The 20,435-nt window shown below is 37.5% G+C and overlaps 1 protein-coding gene across 2 annotated transcripts in view; it reads right to left on the bottom strand.

Annotated features, from left to right (window-relative positions):
* GTF2F2 (general transcription factor IIF subunit 2) overlaps window positions 1-20,435 on the bottom strand; it is a 92,540-nt gene that overhangs the window by 62,954 nt on the left and 9,151 nt on the right. The window contains exon 5 of one of the 2 annotated variants that reach the window (XM_026108415.2): window positions 12,485-12,523. The exons of the other annotated variant lie outside the window; for it this stretch is intronic. Within the exon in view, the coding sequence (XP_025964200.1) occupies window positions 12,485-12,523 (39 nt within the window). The remainder of the gene's footprint in view (window positions 1-12,484; window positions 12,524-20,435) is intronic. 2 annotated transcript variants of the gene reach the window in all.

Raw genomic sequence — 20,435 nt, 5'->3', positions numbered from 1 at the left:
ACCAGGCAGCAGTGACTGAAAAATGATGATGTATGAGTATGATTTTATCAAATGGGAAAATCCAATCTCTCTAAAACGCCACTTCAGAACGAACACGTTGACTAACAACCATGAACTCTTCTATCCAGTCTCCAAGTTACAGACTGAAGGATCATAAAAGATGTAGTTTTAAATGGAGCTTCTCCAAACTAAACTATTTAAGAAACAGACCACTGTAAATTTCAGGCATACAAGCTGAAGAAAGGTTTGTGTGTCCCAAAACTTTTTTGAGTTTGTCCAAATGCATGAACTATCTAATAACAAAAACACATATAGTAAAATATAATTCTTTATATACCCACATCTTTCACATTCCTATGTCATCCCAGCTAGAAGTCTAATACCATGTATTATATGTGGGTTTTTCCCCCCAAATAAATTATTTTCAAATTGGTATTTTCAGAAATCCTCATTAACCATTAATCTTGTACATATGACAATCTCCAGGACTTTTGTGAAAAGTAAATGTGAAAGCTCACCCGAAAAATTCAAACTCTGCTGATTATCTAAGAACTAGAAAGACCACCGCACCGAACAAGTACATGAAAAACTGTTTGTGGACTTACTCCCCTACACGAGCGAGAAACACTGACTAGACAATCTAAAAAAGCTCCATAACTAATCTACAAGTTTTAAAGATGCACGCTCTCAGTGCTGTCAAATACATAACCTCTAAAAGCACAAAGTCTGGAGGAGGCTGTTGCTCCTGAGATGTCAAATCATCCATTTTCTCTTAAATGCTTTTGGTTATAACCTTCAGTTACAATGAATACTTGACTGAGACATAAAATGTCTGTAGAGTTTAAAAGAAAAAAGGAAAAACTACTTTCAGTTTCAAACAATTAATAAAAATAAACTGTGCTTGTTTGCCTTTCAGCTGGACTCTTAGGGGGCCAAACACCAAGGAACTGTTAGCAGTTTAATATCAAAGAACAGTACCAGATTTTCATTGTAGAATGACTTCACCCATGGAAAAGCAGGAGAGAATTTGATGGTTCCGCATTTGTTACAGAAAATGCTTTTGCAATAAAGATATTCATGCACCGGTAATCTTGGGTAAAATCCATACCATCTAAGATATCTTGTAAGAATATTCTATAACTATTCTTAAAAAATTCATTGGAAATCTTTTATTTGCCAGGCCTCTGGTCCAGAGAACCTACTCCCTTCTTAACCTCTGAAAAAGAAAGAGCAGCTGAACTGCCGAATTATCTGTAGTGAAAAATGCATATATCTCATCATAAGTAAAAGGAAATTCCTCTGCTGTTGTATTTTTGGTTTTTAAAATTCAATGATTCATTACATTAAACACTTTTTACTGCAAATTTTTCTATTTCTGTGTCAATTACACTGACATCAATGGCATACATGTTAAGTCATCTGCTGTAATACTAACTTCAATCTTGTCTTTCTTTCCCATTTTCACGCGCACTTGTGTTGGTACAAGTGTTAGGGTTTGAAAATTTTATGTGCTATCTCTGATCGAAGGCACCTCGCTCAGCTGTTTGATTTGCACAGCAGAAACAGAAGGCAGATGGGGGATAAGAAAATCATTCTTTCCCCTATTTACATTGAAAAAAACCTGCAAATGTGTTGAATCATATCATATTAGCTACAATCAAATGCTTCAAGCTAGTTATAAACTTGAACAATTTTTCAAACCAAGGGGGGATCTTCTTTTTGTATATGAACAAAATGACCATGTAGAACTTCCATACTGTGAATAATAAAGTTGCCTTTTCAGTCTGCAGATCACTAGCAAATATATTTTGCATATGTTCACAGTTACTTCAGTGCATGCTTCTGCTCCAACACTGTAGACTGTGCTGGGAAAGGTAGCAAGTTACATAGCAGTTACCTTTGCTGTCTTTAAGGTTGGAAATTGCATACTTAATACTACTCTGACAAGGGTAAAGCTGAAGAATCAAGCATATAAGTTAGAAATACTAACACTGTTCTAAATTTACTTTGAATATGATATACATGCAAGGCATTCCTATTCCTCTTTCTCTCTTTAAGAGTTAGATCACAAAATAGCCCTACAAGTAACTGAAAGGAGCTATAATTTTCATAATTTCTCTAATGATCTTCAATTGCTCAGGTAGGAGTAAAAAGTCACTTTCCCCGTGCCCCACAAGCAAAGACTTAGCTTGCTCCCTCACACTAGGTCAGCTCCACTAGCGTGAGAAAGAGGGCAATCAAGCAGGCAATTTAGAAGAGTGAGCGAGCTGAAAGCACGACTAACCCAGACATACTGTGGAAAAAAGAGTATCCTTGTGTCTCATGAATTCCCTGAATGACTGCTTATTAGAAACGATATATACTGATCCCAAATTGATCAAAATACGCATTGTACTGCTTCCTCCCACGCTTGTATGCCCATTATTTCCATTAGTGGAGACAAAGCCAATGGCTGTTTTATCACACTTGGCAGTATGCTGTCATAGTTATCACCTGTTTGGCTTGTTTTTACCTAAGAACAAAAAGTAAGAGTGGCTGCAATACCTCAGACCGCAGGTGAGGTATCCCCTGGTGACTGTGAGCTCTGTTTCCATCCCCTAGTCCTTCACATCTCTGGGCAGAATCCCCATTTTTGATCCTTTGACCCTCACATCCCTCCCCTTATCTTGTCTTCCCCCACCTTTGCATTCTTCTTTTCTCTTATACCTGCCTCTCCCTTTCACAGGGGGGGCTACAGGGCTTTGATAGGATTGGGCATCAGCCTGACTCCTAAGAAGAGAAATCAGTAAGGACAGTGGCCAAAAGCAGACGCCTAAGAAAGAGCATGGGAAGACAACAAACACGTATGATGCTCCCCACAGTATTCCCTCGGTCTCCAACCACTCGCTGCCCAGGGACTTCTAGAGCCACATGTGGTTTCTAGAGCCAGCCTTGATGCTGTAAGACACACAGACAGAGCAACAAGGTCTATTTAAAGCTGTATCTCTGTACCACCAGTGCCTGTTTGCCCAGTGACTAGTGTTTCACAGCATCGTAATTGCAGTATTGACATTTTCATGCACTTGTGTCTTATTTTCAATTGTATTTTTGCATTTGGACCTATTACGATGGTGTAACTGGTCAACTTTCTTAAGGTAGCTAAGATTTATTTATGTCCCAGAAGAAAAAAATTACATCATTCGCACCAATCACTAGCATTGTTGCTTTCACCTCTGAGTTAAAAGCTTGACAGAGTTTACATTCAATAAAATGCAAATAGCTTAAGAAACTTTTCTTCCTCCTTTTCTCTCCACTAGTATGAGCAGAATGAAGGCAGACAACAAATACTACAATTTAATAATGGCAGTGCCTCATGCAAGAATTTGTTTATTTGGGTAAAATGGTCAGGCTGCCCTAATTCTGTTGAATAATAAATCAGCAGTGGTGAGATTAACCTGGGTGTATGACAAAATACAATTTTTTTTTTTTGGCTGGAAACATTTCAGCTTTGCTAGATAACTATTACCTACTCTCAATTTAGTCTCTTGTCTTACAAAGCAGGGCAGAAATGTTTATATTGACAAGAAAGTGACTACTTATAAAAAAAAAAAGGATATTTTCATATGAAGACATGGGCTTGTGTAATTCACTAGGATGAAACAAAGCAATTGATAACGCAACAGAAACTTGAGATCAGTAAATTAATATCATGGTTTGAAAATTACTTTTCAAACAGACTTTCTGTAAGTACGATGTATTGGTATATCACACAGAACATTGCCTTAAAACACTGCCTCTGTACATCATCATTTACAATAAAATGCCAGAAAATGAGAAGTGAGGCAAGAACTAAAGAAGGTAGAGGGAAAGGTATGATGACCCCTGAGGAACTGAGGAGCCTGGATGAGTGAGCAGTCTAAAAAGGAAAACGCAGTTGCCTTCTAAAAGAAATTGCAAATATCCTGCAGAATTAGATGGTAGATTTCTTTTCCCTAAAAATGTGTGCAGTAGGAGTACCACACACAGCTAAAGCAACGGTCTCCAAAAAAGCTGTTTCTATCTGCACTGGAAACAGTTTAACATCACTGCCATTATCATTTAACACCACGTTTGCTCATTTTAAGCTTCAGAAAAGAATACTGCTCTGCTGCTTCAGAAACCAAAATGTTCACAAAACTGGTACATAATTATAGCAGTAAACAACAGCCACTCATTCAAAACATTATTAGAACATGATGACATTCAACTTCAACACGTTAAGGTTTTAAAATCAAGTAATTAGAGGATGACTGTTAAAAACTAATCCATCCTGAAGGTCTGTAGCCTCCTCCTGACAATGGTAAGAATGACTGCAGTATTGCCTTGTTTTCTGGTGTGGTGACTTTGGGGGATATAACCTAGGTTTATTGAGAGTTCATGAAACCCATGATCCTTTTTGATATTTAAGGGTCCACTTCTTCCACTCCAAGCATTATTTCAGTTACTTCTACAACCAGATATCTAAGCTTTTCCAGGATACATCTTTTTTTCCTTTGATCCCCCCCACAAAGTCCTGCGTAGACTTTTCTTTTTTTTTTTTTTTAAGTAGCAATAGCCGCTTGTTCCTCCTGGCCCAAAGGAGGAGGCAGGTCTTCTTGGTCACACCTCTTGAAGGGAGAATCAGTGTCCTGTGTAACAGAGCTGGACTTTACCAATTCCAGCAGCTATGGGGAGTACCATGGAGATGAGAATTCAGATTTGAAATCCTACGACTGCCTGCAGCAAAGCTCCTGCCCCAGCAAGGTGAGGAGCCAGCGGCTCGGTAGAGCTGTGGGCCTGAGACCTCAGGAGAAGTGCTGAAGTCCCCAGAGCAGTGAGGACAGGGAGGGAGCAGTGCTGCGACAGAGGTTACAGTACCTGAGCACGAGGAGCCAAGCAGGAGGGTAGAGGGACTCCGTGACAGTGACTGTCACCTTGGGGCCTCTGGGTTTACAGAGAAGACACAGATACCCACACAGTGCAACACCAAGGCCGCACAACGCAAGTGACTGGTCTAATTATCTCAAAACTACTCAGAAAGATATCCTCCTCTGACTTTTCATACGACAAATCTGAGAAAGGCAATTTTCTTCTTTTTTTTTTTTTCCAGCAGAAGTCAGACAGATAGCAAGATTCACATTTTTTATTTGTTAATACAAAATTTCGAGCTACAGATCCACTGCTGCGGCTACACAGAAAGCTGCTTGTTATCTCAAAAGAGGTTTTGGGTTTGTACCATGGTGAACAGATGAAGGAAAAAAAGAACAGGTCAGAGGTGGGTACAGACTCTCTCAATTAGGAAGAGAAAATTAAGCAAACAAACTAGCAATGAACAGGCTAAGCATCAAAAAATGTAAACAGAATAAGCAACTGTAATACCAAACCTAGTCATTTATTGCCTCTCTGCTATTTAAATAAAGCCTTTGGCAAGTATTAGGAATAAGGCAGTACATTTTCTCAATGCTGAAATTGGGTAATCTCATAGGAAACAAATTAAATATCCTGCAAGCCAAGCTGATAAAAATCAGCAAGATAGAGAGAAAGGCATTCCCGGGGTAGTGCTCTTATCAGTACTAACTTTATCTAAGGCCTGCAGCATTGCCAAGTCTTGCGATATTGCTAACACATTTTTTAAAACGTACAACAAACAACGTTCTTTCCCAAAAGCGCACAAATCTAACATCTAGGCTATTTTATATCTTCTCATATCATAATAAATAAACTCTATAAAACTCTTCTGCCACGCACAGATGATGATTTTAGGCCTTGCCAATGGGGCACAGTGCAGAAATCCTGAACACAACCTGCATCAGTAAGACAATATGCAGTAGCACAGCTACACGCTCTTCCTGCTCATGTATCATCAGAGATGTCTGCGAGATGCTGGGGCTGGAAAAGCCTTCCAGCTCAGGAACAGCAGCAAGTGAGCTCTGCTAGACTGCTTCCAGGCTCGAACGTGCAGAAAGCTTGCGCCCTACCACGCTGCAGGCTCCAGTGCTCTCACATCTGCAGTTAGCCAACGATTACACACAGCCTTAGAAGGGCTGCTCATGCCTTAGACTTCATCACCGTCCCCCTCAGAAGCTACTTTTGTGTAGAACCTGCTCATGCTTTTTAAGTGGCTAAGGTTACTAAGTTATGCTACAATTCTTTTTAAGTGGTTAAGGCTATTAAGTTATGCTAAGTTTCTTTTTCCTCACTATAAAGAGCCATAAGCAGTTTGTAGCGACTAGGGAGAGAAAAGATTGCTAAGGAAAAAGTTTGTTAACTAGCTCATTATTTAAAGATACAAGCAGAGGCTTGGGAGGAAAATATGTCATCACAGAACTAGATGAAGTGATGGTAACATTGGAGGAAAAAAGTCTATGAAATGGTTAAAAAGAAGAAACTTCAATTATCCATGATGCAAGCTGTGTAACAACAGTACAGAACTGCTACCTAATCAGAAAAAAACAGAAAACAAAAAACACGAGAGTAACAGTACTGGGTCAGACTAAAGGTCTGCCTTGTCCAGTATCTGATTTCCACCACAGAGGCCAAAAGTGGATACCCATGGCGAAACCTAAGAACAGAGCAAGCACATACGATTCTCCTACTGAGTATGCACTCAGCCACCAGCCATTTGCACCTTGGGGTCCTCTGCACGAGATGTGCTTTCCATTTCAGTAACCTTCACCGGATTTCCTCTCATATACCTCTCTGGTCTCCTCTGAGGTCATCTAAACCTTTGGCTTCCACCGCATCTTCTGGCATGGCGTTCCACAACTTAAATGCATTTTGTGTGCAGAACTACCTCCGTGCATATGCTTTTAAAATGCCTCCTGCTAGCTTTAGATCTGCTACACACCAGTCTTTTACCAGCCAAGATGGCAAGCATTTGATCTCTCTCTGTTCCCTTTGATCCACCATTCAAGACTAATTTAGTCCTGTACATATTTGAAAAGGCTGACAATGGAACCCACCTAATGTGATAGTGCTGGTAGGTGGTTAACTGCAATAATCTGTAAAATCCCTCAAAGACGACAAAACAATTTGTGGAGTCAGGATCTGCAATCCCAGGCATGGTCCTGGAATTTCTCAAAGAGACAGAAAGGAAGGCCAAGAACTCTGAAACAAGCCAAAAGCATACTTCAGCCTCGTGCACTACCTTGACAAGCTGGATACTGGCATACTGGATACTAGCTGAAGGATGGAGAAGGCTCACGGCAATAACTCCCATTATTTTATACCAGGTTGTGTTCTCAGGATAGACACCACATAACAAAATCGCAGGTCTCTAGTGCAAGCTCTGAAGAACTTCACAAGATACATGACTTTTTCAATTTATTTTTTAAACTGGATGACATTTGAGATAAATCTTAATTGCTACCAAAAGAAAGATGATTGCAGGCTAAATCCATCAGTGCCGCTCAGTCAAACAGACAAATATTAGAATATTCATACAATATACTACAATAAATGGCTGTCCACTAAGGACAACACTTACATAAATTTTAAAAAATTTAGCTCCAATTAGTGACCTATACTAAATCCATGTTCCTTTTGCTGTTCTATCAGTGCAGCTTCCTTGATTCTCCACAAAGGTTATTACACCCAGTGTAATAGACTTTGACTATATGTTCCTTAGAACAGGAGTGGTTGCATCTGTGTTTATTTTAACAACTAGGAGTGGAGCTTCATAACTGACTACCATTCCCAGAAAACTACTGAAAAGTTCATCATATGAATTTTCATTGTACTTTTCTGCCAACAGAAAGTAGTTACATGTCCATCACAAAAACTGTTTCTACAGCTGGAAAACAGCACATTCCATATCTAAATTATTTTCAACACTGAGGTTTAAGTTAATATTTAAATTGCAGATTATGGCTTTACTCCTCTTGATGATTTTTCCCCTGTTAGTTTTGCTTTTGAAGTATAATTAATATTTTAACCACTTACATGGAAGAAAACAAATGTGAGGCTAAGAGCGGTTTTATGCAATTCCATGACATAATGTAAGAACTTTGTCAAAGGTGGGTTCCATCATCAGCCTTTGTCAAAGTAATTGCAAAATTTACCTCATGCAGTTCAGTGTTTATGGAAGTGCTTACACTGAAATTCAAGTATTCCAAAACATATAATCAACATCTGAAAATTTTTAAACAATTAACTTTATTGCAATATCAAAAAAATGAGGTAAGTGTGATCTACAGACAGTTCAGTGTTACGTATTTGTGTTCACAGTCAAACATTTGCAACTGGCAAAAACTTTAATACCAGGTTCACATTATATTGGCTGCGGCACCTCAGATAATTTATTCCTTTTACCCAAAGTCAAAGAGGAAATGGCCTCAGTGTGCCTTTCCTCTCACTGGAAGGCATTAATATTACTTGCTGACAGGTTTAGGGAAAAGGATGACTAACATCTTCCCCAAAAGCATGTTAAGTTCTGATGGCTGCTATTTGCTGTGAACTTACGCCAAACTTCAACACCTGAAATTTGGATTCAGTAGCACTGCACTTGGTTTGCAGCAGGTCCAGATATTCCAAAAGGTATGTGAACATAACATTCCCTGATGTACACATTCCTGAAGAAAAATATGAATCTGTAGTTTGCACACAGAGTTGATACATACATTTATGAAAGAAATATTATGCTTGCAAAATTACTTTCGCAAGGCCTAGGCAACATTATATAATCAATTGCTGCCCATGCAACTTTAATTTATTGCATTTCCACAAGGACAGTACATCACCACCCCAACTTATATGAGGACGTTTCTTTAACAGCGCCATTCTTAACAGACTACAGGGGTTTAGGGCAGCAACTTCTCGATATTTTTATTTTGTGGTGGGGAGGGAAATCTACTCATCCCATGACACCCTACTTATTGCAAAGCCCTTCATTGAGTTTATGTTTATCTGAAGTACTATTACAATCAGAGATAGCAGGCTCTCAGCTAGGAATCAGTTGGTTTAGCTGTCAGATGTTTTTTACACCTCATGCTGTTCACACATCAACTGAACAATTCTCATCAGCTGTGCAAAGACATTTATCCCCATCAACACAGAAAGACAAGTGGAAGACCTGCCCGGTGCTACACAGAACCTAACAGCAGAACCAGAAGTGACATTTTAGACCTCTTGGGCACTTGCCTTATACTGACCGCTACAGATCACACTTCTAATTGACGAAATTACTTGGTTTTCACAGCTTCTATCACCAGTAATAGCACTTAAAGGTATTCAAGCACAACTTGTCACTGGACATGCAAAAGATGACACATGCAAATAGGAGCCACATGCACATATTTGGGCTTAAATTACTTGCTCAGCATCATACAAGAATCAGTAGAGACAGTTCTCCTCATTTTGTTTTTCCTTGAGCTGACTGCCTAACTCACTATACTCCTTTTACAATGAACACCTAACAGCCTTCAGGCACTACACAACATCGGTTAAAGCCTGGAGCGCTGTTTATCACACGCACTAATCAAACAGGATTTCTGTATGCAGTTACCAAACAGTATATGCACAAGAAAACCACATTTAGTTTAGGTAAACTTGTTTCAGATATGTCTTAAATCCTGACCATTTTGACAGTAACCTTAGCATCATTCAAGACTCGATGGACACTAGATGTTTACATGGGTTCAGTAACCAAGAAGAGTATTTCATAGAATAAAAATCTATGAGGGCCATTTAAATGAAATGACACCACCTCTGGCTCTGGAGCTCTTTGAGCTGCAAATCATTAAAAGCTGGAAGAAGTATTTTGGGAAGGTATCAATATTCGCTTTGTTCTTTTACTCTTCTCCAAGCATCTGCTATTGGCCACCTCAGGAGACAAGACAGATCTTTGGTCTGACCCAGTATCATACGCCCTCTCTCCACGCAGTATCAAACTGGGTGACAATGTTGGTAACATCTTGCCTTTTGGTAAGTAGTTCGCAACTGTCCCTACAATAAATGTGATTAAAAATATCGCAGTACTAATGATTTATGACTTAGAAGAAATTTGGAAGATTGACAGCACCCTCTTAATCTAAAAAGATTGAGGAACTTCTTAAGGAAGTAAATCCAAGAATTTCTGAAGGTTATCTGTAGTCTTTTAATATTGTATCTGTCTCATTCACTTCCTTTCTTTACTTTCTAGCTACAAATAAGCTTTATGGATTTTTATTACAGTAAAACCTAAAAGCAGCCATTAGAGTCTTGTTATCCTAAAATATTATACAGATATATAAAGGGCTCATTTTTGCCTCAGAAGTACTTCTTGTAGGCCAACGTAAAGTACATAAATAGTGAAATGGGACACTCGAGCTGAATTACAAAAAAGAAATGACCTTAGAAAAGGTCATTCGAGTTCCATGATGGCTTTGAGAGAAAAAGAAGTGGAACTGATCACTAAGATTCTTTCTTTAAGTGCCATTAAATCTTCCTTCAAATGCCCATTCTTCTGACTGAAGCAAAAATACAGACAAGATTCAAGAAAACACCTTATTTCTTTGACTTTTCTACATTCTGCTGTGCTGATTAATAAGTAAACATGTGGTCATCTTGCGTGATTTAACCAGGACAAGAAAGAGAGAGGAAGACTGAAAAGCAGACAATTCGATCATTTAAATAAATAAAAGCCAAACAAAAAATAGGGGAGAACTCCTACAATTAAAGATTAGAGAAACGTGATGTAAACATTACAATTCTGACTCATTCCAGCAGTTAAATTCTCAAGATCTGCTTTACATGTAACATCTCACAGCAGTAAATCTCTGTTCTCTAGTGATATAAAATACTAATCTCTAGAAACTAGCCCTTTATTACTTTAAAGTCACATCGAAATTAAAATATAATCAGAGTGAACAGATTTTAACAAGTAAGTGAAAACACTTCAAACTATAAAACACACCTTGGATTCAGTGCAAGTCTACAGGCTATAACATCTCTACCACTAGTCATAAATCTTTGCCACAATAAGCCACTACAACAAAAGGCATCTCAATATTAAAAAGAATATATTTCCTCCTCCAAAAAATATCCTACTCCTATCCATACATAAAATAAGTACACGCTTTTGACAATCTTTGAAGCTGAAATGCAACTCAAATAAAAGTCAAATATTAGAAAAAAAACCCAGACATCTCCATATAGTGTCAGAAAAATTACGTTCCATAAATCATTTTCAAAACCCATTTGTGTTAGGATCGTGTTTAGGGATTACTTCTGAGAAAGGTGGGGCTGTGGGACTCCTTCCAGTCCATCTACTGTCTCTGCCATTGCTACTTATGATTACCAGCCCAGTCCCAGCTATCCCTAATCTGCATGCATCACAGGCAATCCTTGTACTAACAAGACTGAGATTTATCCATGTATTTTGCATTAGCTGCATCTAGTTTCCCAAGTCCTCAGGCTCTTGCTAATACTATTACTTATTTGCTCTAGTATGTCAATGATATTTTTGAAAACATCTCTTTCTTTAATAAAAGCAAAAAGGGAACTTTTATTAAACACTACCTGACACTGTAAAATTCTCGTGCTGTCCATGCACATACATGGGAATATCATTCATTTAAGCCCAAAGAATTTAGCAGAAGGGAACGGAGCAGGCTTGGACCAGGCAGCCTCAAGAGAGCTCTATTTGAACCGCTGGGGAATGGCACTCGCATGTACCTGTCTCAGAATAACCCAAATGCTTTCTGGGACTATCTCAGTACCATAAAGGAAGTCCCGGGTACACTGCTCAGACCTGAAAATAAATTCTTTAGATTCCCAAGCCTATCTGATATAAGCATGTTGTTGATTTCAGAAAAAAGCATCAACCATCTGAAAGCAACACATATTCAACTTTCATTTGCTTCTTTGAACAGTGTAAAACACTTTTACTATAGCAGTTACAGTTTCAGCACCACTCTTGGAATTTTTAACAGTACTTAACAGTACCAAGATGTTGCTGGACTGACTAATACGTAACTGGCAAGTAATGTCACTAAACTAACAATTCTTCCTCTTCTTTGACTCCTAGGAATTTATTAATCTTTCACAAGCATTAGGAAAACTGAATAAAATACAATACGACAACACTATTTTTCTGACTGCTTAGTCTATATAGGCAAAATGAAATATCTAAAGCTTTAGAAATCTGCCACAAACTTTCCAGTCAAGAGGAAAGAAGTAAAACTATGAGATGCAAACAGATATTGAACCTAAAGAGATCAGAAATACCAACCCAAAAGCTAAAAAGAGGTTCTAAAAAATTACATTTTTTAAAGGTCTCCCTCATCATTATATTTTTTTAATTTAAATAAAACATATGAATAATTTAAGCCTTTGGCTGTAGCACATAATCAGTTTATTAAGTCGTTTTTCAATTTTATGATACTCTACCCCAGAAATACAACAAAAAAGACTTCAAGAAATTGCTAGATAAAAAAAATGAAAACAAAACTGAAAAACTGCAGTCATAAATTGTTTCTTAAGTGTTTCAAAGAAAGTGTCCCACACTCACCAGCGCTGCTGCTTTCAGATTTTTCTTCTGGTTGGCTTTCTAGAAGAAAACAAATGAACAAAAAAGGAAACATAATGTTTCTGTGTTGTTTATTTGAAATGAAATGTAAGAAGTGGGTTGCAAAACAAAGAAGAATAAATTATGATAAAAATCACAATCACTGGGTTCATTTAAATCTGTAAATTTACTTCTTGAAAAATAATCTGCCACAGAAAGAAACAAAAATCTCCTTTAGTGCTCAAACTCACAACGCATCTTAAACAGAAGGGCTCCATTACACCTCTGATTGAGCTCTGCATGAATGAACTTACATATTTATACAGAATCAGTATTAGTGTTATCAGCATCCGTTTATCTCACTGGTCTCTCTAGTCAAATGAATACTATTTTGTATATTAAAAACCAGGATTTTGCAGAAGAATGCTTATAGTCAGCATGAGGTGAATTTTAACTTGAGCAATCTTTTCTCTAGCTTTTCTGCAGCTTCCCAGCTCACACAAGGATTTTTTTCCAGCCTTTTCACTTTCTGATCTTTGGCCCTCACATGCTATTGCTGCCCAGTTTGCTAGGTAGAAAAAAGCATACATAATCAGAAACACGACCTGCTCAACAGAACAGAGAATCAGAATATGTGTCTTTTTCTTTCCTTCCTTCTTACAAGTTGTCAAGTGACTTGCCAAAAAATTACCACTCAGTTCAACAGCAAAGTCAGAATCAGAAATCAGCTTTCTGTATTAGATTCCAACCCAGCCTTTTAAGAATTGAAAGCTATTGGATGTATTTTCGTGAAATGAGTCTTAAATATGTTAAAAAAAAAACCATGAACATATATCCCTACATAAATTTGTCAACCTGAAATTTGATTGCTCCTTATTTTTACATATCTTCTAAGGTGGAAAATAAAAAGAGCATTTTCACTGATCTGTAATATATTCTACCACTTTGAAAGTGTATTTGTCCTTAGCTTTCAATTCTGACATACCACAGCTATCATTATAGATTATTTACTTACAGCCAAGAGTGAATTATTGCAGTAACTCAGTGAGTAGTTCAGTTAGTCTGATCATTTCTGCTGTTTACAGGCTGGGTACTAACAGAATTGAAGACGTGACATATTTTACAAAACCTTTTTCTTTGCCACTGGTTCTTGCCGGTTTCCATGACTGAGGACACTATTTTCTCAGTGAAAAGACTGACAGCCTGAGGACCAATGTAAATGGAAAAAGCAGCATCTCACAGACCCCTCTTTCTTGGACACTTGCTGTTGTTAGTCTTAGCAGCTGAAGACATGTGTTTACTCACTGAGAAAACACAGTTATGCACAGCTTCTTCCCACCCATAAGCATTCACAGAGTGAGTGAAGATCCCTGGCAGCGTTCAGATACACTTGCAAGATGGTCCCTGTTCTATGGAAAAGATGCATCTTTTCATTCACATTCTTCTTGTGTATTTGACACATTTACAGTGTAAGCTGTAACCCAAACAATATCCTAACTCAGATGTAACTTATTTACGGAAAAAAATCACTAGACACACAAGAAGTAAACAGGACTTAATGAAGAACATGCAAACATACCAAGGTGGCAGTCCCTAATTGGACCAAGATATAAGGAAGCAGTTGGATTTTAAAGCTATTTCTTTTTAACTCTGTTTTCAAAAAAACCCTCTTGTTACAGACCATATCCCAACACTCAAGTAAGGAAATATTTGATACCTAGCCAAAACTACTACATAAAGAGACATCACACTTAAAAATCCTTCAAAGCATTTTTGATTCAAATAACAATATATGCGTATGATGTCTACTAGTGGGGTAAGTGTATTCACCAGTATGTAGCAACAGAATCTGCCCTCAGCAGTATAAAAAAATAAAATTCAAGCCCTGCAAGGCACATTTTTCTTCTCACCATTAGGCAATTTATTTTTATTACATTTAGGTCACATGTCTCTGTCTTAAAAATCTTCTCAATACTACTGCCATGAAGAAAGTAAACGAAGTACTATAGTACTCTGTTTACTTCATATATTTATCCATGAAGATCATAGCTGCTCAGCCTCCTCCACAACACGAAAGATTCCAAGATATACATCGACAGGACTTGACATTTTTACTCATACATGAACGAGACTGAAAAAAAGCCAAAGAAATTTAAAGTCACTGAAGTAGACATAAAGCCTATTCCATTCCGAACACCGTGAGTCCATTCTAATACTCCACACATTTTGTACATTGTACTCTCAAAACAATTTATTTAAATTCATACAAGAACTATGAGGCTATAGTTGTAACAACAAAAGTGAAAAAAATTAGCTTACCCCTGACAGCCAGCTGAACCCACTTTACAGTAATTTGTTAACTGCACAACACTCATATGAAGCAGATAAATAAATAATCTGTCCCTTTTTTAGAGATGAAGAAGACAGATGATGAAAGCAGCTGCAACCTTTTTTTTAATGGACTGCATGTCATAATAATAGGTATGACAGCTTGACCCACTAAAATGCTGTCTGTAATCAGACGAGCTTGAGCAACATATTCCGCTTTTCCAGCCATGACTTGCATCTTCTTTATGATTTTCAGAAATACTTTGAAATCTGCATAAATACCAGAGAACTGAAAGGCTGCTGTTGCTTCTGTTTCTCTTGATCATGAGGCTGCCAATAGGTTTTCCTCTCCTGCTGCTAGCAGGAAAGGAATAATCCTCCACAGCCAGCTGCAAGAGACTGAAGGACATACAGGAAAAAGGACCTCAAAGCATCCTGAGGACTAGAACGTATGGTTAGGTGACAGCCTCATACAAATAGAGAAGACTGGAAAGTACTGTAAAAGTATATGGCATATGTCAAAACTCCCTCAGCAGGCAAAACTAAGATGGCAGAACGATGAGGGCACTTATTCCCTAAATAACAGTTTGATGAGCAAATTGAGAAATCAAACATCATTTGGTGAGACTGGAAGTAACATCACAAGACATTAAGATTCTGAGTGCTAAGTATTTTACTGGAAATAATTAAATGTAATTATAGCAGTAACCGCTCTAATGGAGGAAAGAAACATTTTTCCAAGATATTTATTCCCTCCACATCTCTTTAAACAGCTGGATGTATTTGATACTTCAAAGACACAAGCCAATGATGATAAACTCAAAATACAAATTCTGAATATTCATTTTGACTGGAATACAATAATGCATTATAAGGTACACAAAGGGTATGATTCATGCACAAACTCAAAAAAAAGTTCCTTTCACATCCTGGAAGTTGCATTAAAAAACAAGGGGAGAATATTTGAGGGGAGTGGGAATAAAAGAGCTATTCTAAGAAATACTAGCAGAATTATCTACATTATTGAATGGAATTACAAGAAACACTATTTCATGAATTGAGATTCTGAAAGAAGAGAAGGAAGAGCCAGAAAAATGGACAAAAATGTAATGTTAAGAGCCAGAGATCTTCTGTGACTCTTGAAACAATGAAACAACCCATGCATGAACGCCTCTTGAAAAGAGACAGATCTGGTAGACATTCTGTCACATAATGGAATTCCCCAAATACTTTTTATTCATGTATCAGTAAGATGGAACAAGTATGAAGAAATTTAAAGTCACTAAAATAGGCATTAAGGCAATCCCATTCATGAAGGGGGAGTTGTGAAGATGAATTCAAAATTCCAATAAAATTAGTCATCTCATCCAACTTTACAGAAATTTCTTACATTTGATTTGTGCCTACAGTGTAAAATCTTTCTATCCATCTATCCGTTACAGTTAGGGGTGCAATTGCTTGACAAGGTCTGTGTTTTCCCAAGTCATATTAGTAGTATATTTACCAAGCAATATTCCCAAAACTAGCTCAGTAAGAAACTTTTCTCACCATCTTTAACATAGCCGATTTTTTTTGTTTATATTTAGAGCCAGCAATACTAAACTACCTGCTGGGAGAAAAATGATGCAAGAGGCAATTACAGCAGTAAGCAAATTAATTTATAACCACAATCAGAAAAGTTTACTGTTAAATATGTAATAAAACTACATTCCCATTTCTTCAACTAGGACAGAAATTGCCAAATTATGCCACTTTCTTATGCCAGGGTGCCTGCCAGTAGGAAGCTCAGAAAAAAAAACTAATCAAACACATCCCCCATCAAGTCCAAGATTTTCCCTGAAGAGTTCTTAGCTATACATGCATAAGAAAAATTAATTTTGTTCAAAATGGCACATCGAAATATATGCAAAATGCTCTCCTTTCCTCCCGCCCAAAAAATTACAACTGTGATAGCTGATGACAAAGATAAGATAAAATGACTGGAAGCACAAATAGCATTGTTGCATAGCAACTGTTGATGTACATACGGTGATGTTTATGGAACAGAATGTAGTTCATATTTAATGCAAAAATAATACTAAAATCAGCCTAGACAGCAAGACCTTGACAGCAAGGGACAACCGTGCTTTGGATCCCTCTGCAATCTTCAAAAGCCACGCTCCCCCTTAGCTCTGTTAAAACGATCCTCAGGAACTCTACTGCAGATCTTTGTGATTTGCCCAGCGATGTGAGGCTACACAAATGTCTCACATATGCAGCCAGGCTTGCAGATGAATCGAGGAGAGAGAACATGGCTGCACGAGATCAATCAGCTGAGACCAGTTTCTGGGAAGAGGGTATCTGTTCCTAACCTGGACCAAACTCTTGCCACGTCATAATTTCTTCTGGTTGTCCAGTCAGCAGTTGAACATGGTATTTTGCAACTAGTATTTCTGCAGTGCATAACAGTACTCTGTATTATTCATTAGAACCATTTCAAAATACAGGAATAAGGGGAAAAAAGTGAATAGTACAGAACCCCAGAGTGAATCAATACAGAAAGTGCAGTGTATGAAAACAAGAACACTCACATTTTTAATGGTATCTGGGATGGGATCCACTTTATCTAAATATTAGCTCAGATCTAGTATATGTACTGCAGAAGACCAAGAAACTGCAATTCAGTTGCAGTCAGACTTTGGACATAACAAAAGGCACCTCAGAAGTGCTTATTTCTGCCCATTAACTACTATGGGACTACCTGAGTTGCAGAGGTTTACAGCATAAATATCTGCATTTGGGCTGAGAAGTCCTCCTCCCCAGCTGCTACCTATTATACATGAAGGCATCTATTATCATCTTCAAAAGCATCCAAGCACCTCACTACCTTTGCACAGATTTACTCCCAAAGACAGACAAATTCAGAAGACAGCCCCATATGAAGAACTAAAGTAGTTTCTTCTGACTACAACAGATATAAGGAGTCAGCTGAGTTAGGAAAACCAAAAAACATATGAAATCCATTCAGCAGTCCAGAAATTGTATCATGCAGAAAATGTTAAATTATTCCTCAAGTTTGACCTTTTTTGCTTGGTCTAAGTGGCCTGAGAGTTCAACATAAAGTGCTGGACTGGCCAGAATGTGTAAACTCACTGCAGCATCTTCCCTGATTACAAAAGATTTCAGAGGCAGCTCTGTCATGCCTCACGCATTTTCTCAATCAAGAAGATGGTTACTACAACATAAGGATCCCAGGATTAGAGGACAACAGACAGAAAAGATCTTTGGTCTCTGAAAGTGCTGCAGAAAAATGGCAAAAAAAAAAGTATATATATATAAAAATATATATATATAAAAGAAGCCGAATCATTTTATGCAGTTTGTTTCATTTTAGGTAAATTCAATCCCCAAGATATTGACTAAAACCAATGGCATAGGAAGCACTTGTTTATCCATATTTCATTCACATTATTTCTCAAGTGGTCCTTCCAGATATAACATTAGAAATACCATTTGCAAGTCTGTACCAACTTAAACCTTTTGCCAGCTTTCAGAATCAGCATATCAGTTCTGTTATATGGTGCATTTTGCAAAAGAAAAAGGTGCAAGATCACCAATGCATTTCACAAAAATAAGCTGACTATAATTTGAAAAAAAAAAATTCTGTGGACATAAGAATTAATGAATTTTGATGTCCTGTGACTATCTCTTACTACTGATGTTTAAAGAAGCACAAGCTTTGATCAAGTCTTTTCCCACAGTCAATCCAATTATAATGGTTCTTTTCCACATGGATTCTGGCATCACATAAGGTTTGAGCTAATATAGAAGCCTTTCTTTGGTTGGGGTATCCGTATAGTCTCGTTCCACTCTTCAGACACCTGTTTTCACACTAACTCGAATTCACTGTGAAATTTGCCGAAATTGCCATGGAGCTCAAAACATATTGGAGATACACATCCAAACACAAGAGCATTGCTGCATGAACACGGTTTCTGTAAGAAATCAGGCTGATCTCTGGGATACATTTGTCCCATTCATTTCTACAAACAAAAAAGTCATGCAAGAAAAGCACATTAAAAATTTATTTGTGCTTGTATTGCCAATGCCAGCTCTAATACAACAGCAACAGGTTTTTGCCATTTTGCATTTATGCAAGTTTCATGAAAACTCACTGACTGCATGTCATGCTTGCTAATCTCAAGCAAAAACAATTCTTACAAGGCCTATGATTATTCAGTGCTTCCCTCCAAACACTTCTCATTTCAGCAACTATTCTTTGCTCCTGATTAATATTATAACTTCTGCTCCATAGATTCATGGTCCCTGCATTACATTTTGTAATTGTTAAGAAATATCGAATGTTTTAATTGATTAAATGAAAACAGTACAGCTTTTATGTAGCTCATGGTCTCAAGATCCTGGAATTATAGATGGTAAAACAGAAATAAATAGGCATCTTCTAGCTATCACATCGTAACGACTTTCATTCTAGCTGATGACAAATACTCCACACTCAATTTACGCATCTGCACTCACTGCAGCTTAAGTTACCATTAGAGGCTTTTGAAGTAATATTTTGTACACACAAAAAAAAGAATGTCTCGGAAAGCAAAGTCCCATGGGATAGCAAATATGCAAAATCACTGAATATATGTTCCAAGAACATCTTCACACCTGAATTCTTTCAAGCATTTCACAGTTCTTTCAAGCATTCTGAGGCCAGGGCATAAAGAAATGATAAAGGATGAGGCACCAATGAAATGTTTACAGCTTCTTGAAAAATTGGTCAGCTATAATTCTCCCTCACTCATTTTATAAAACATCACACTGCCATCCCAGCAATTATTTGCCAGCCTGAAGATCAGAAAGCTTCAATGGGATGCATGGTGTGCTTCTCCCCAGCAGAAATTCCAGCTTGGATAAAACAGTAATATGCAGTCATTTTTAAAAATAAGTTTAAATGGCACATGTCCTAAATATAAATAGAAAGCATAAGTAAAGGCATCCAAGGGTTTGTTTTTCCCTTTAAAAGCACTTGTGCCCTTACTGAGTTCAAAACTAGATGACATTACAACTGAAAAGAAACACAGCTAAATTCTGACAACATAAAATGTTCCTTTTTATGATTAAATTTACTAAAATGCTGTACAATTTAACAGTTAGCAGCTTCTTGACACAGGAGAACCAGAACACAAGTATTTTAGATGAGCTGTTGCAGTTCTGGATTGAAGATAAAAAGAAAAAGTGTTTTTTGTTTTGTCATTTTGGATAGTTGGCCTCAACTGGTACTATTACGTATGTTCATAAGCACCTGTTTTTAAGACATTTCTGACAACAGGTCAAATTGTAGTTTTCTGCCCCACAGAAGGCAGAAATATCAAAAAAGATTTGTCTCCTGGGGACACCAAAACCTAAGTGCCTGGAATTGAGATATCTTCTACTAAGCTCTGCAGCCATCTTACCTTCCTCCTCTCTAACATCCAAAACAAGGTTATGTAATTTCAGTACAAAACCTTACAGCATATTGGAGATATACGCAAGGCAGTCCTCTGTGCATATTCTACAGTATAACACTACCAGCTATCTTAACTCTGACATGCATTGCAGGACACATGATCTTGAATATGCTAATTGCTCACTATGC

This window comes from Dromaius novaehollandiae, chromosome 1 (genome assembly GCF_036370855.1).
Source record: "Dromaius novaehollandiae isolate bDroNov1 chromosome 1, bDroNov1.hap1, whole genome shotgun sequence".
In the NCBI taxonomy this organism is placed as follows: Eukaryota; Metazoa; Chordata; class Aves; order Casuariiformes; family Dromaiidae; genus Dromaius; species Dromaius novaehollandiae.
The sequence above is the reverse complement of the archived record's forward strand: the minus strand, read 5'-3'. Positions and strand labels throughout refer to the sequence as shown.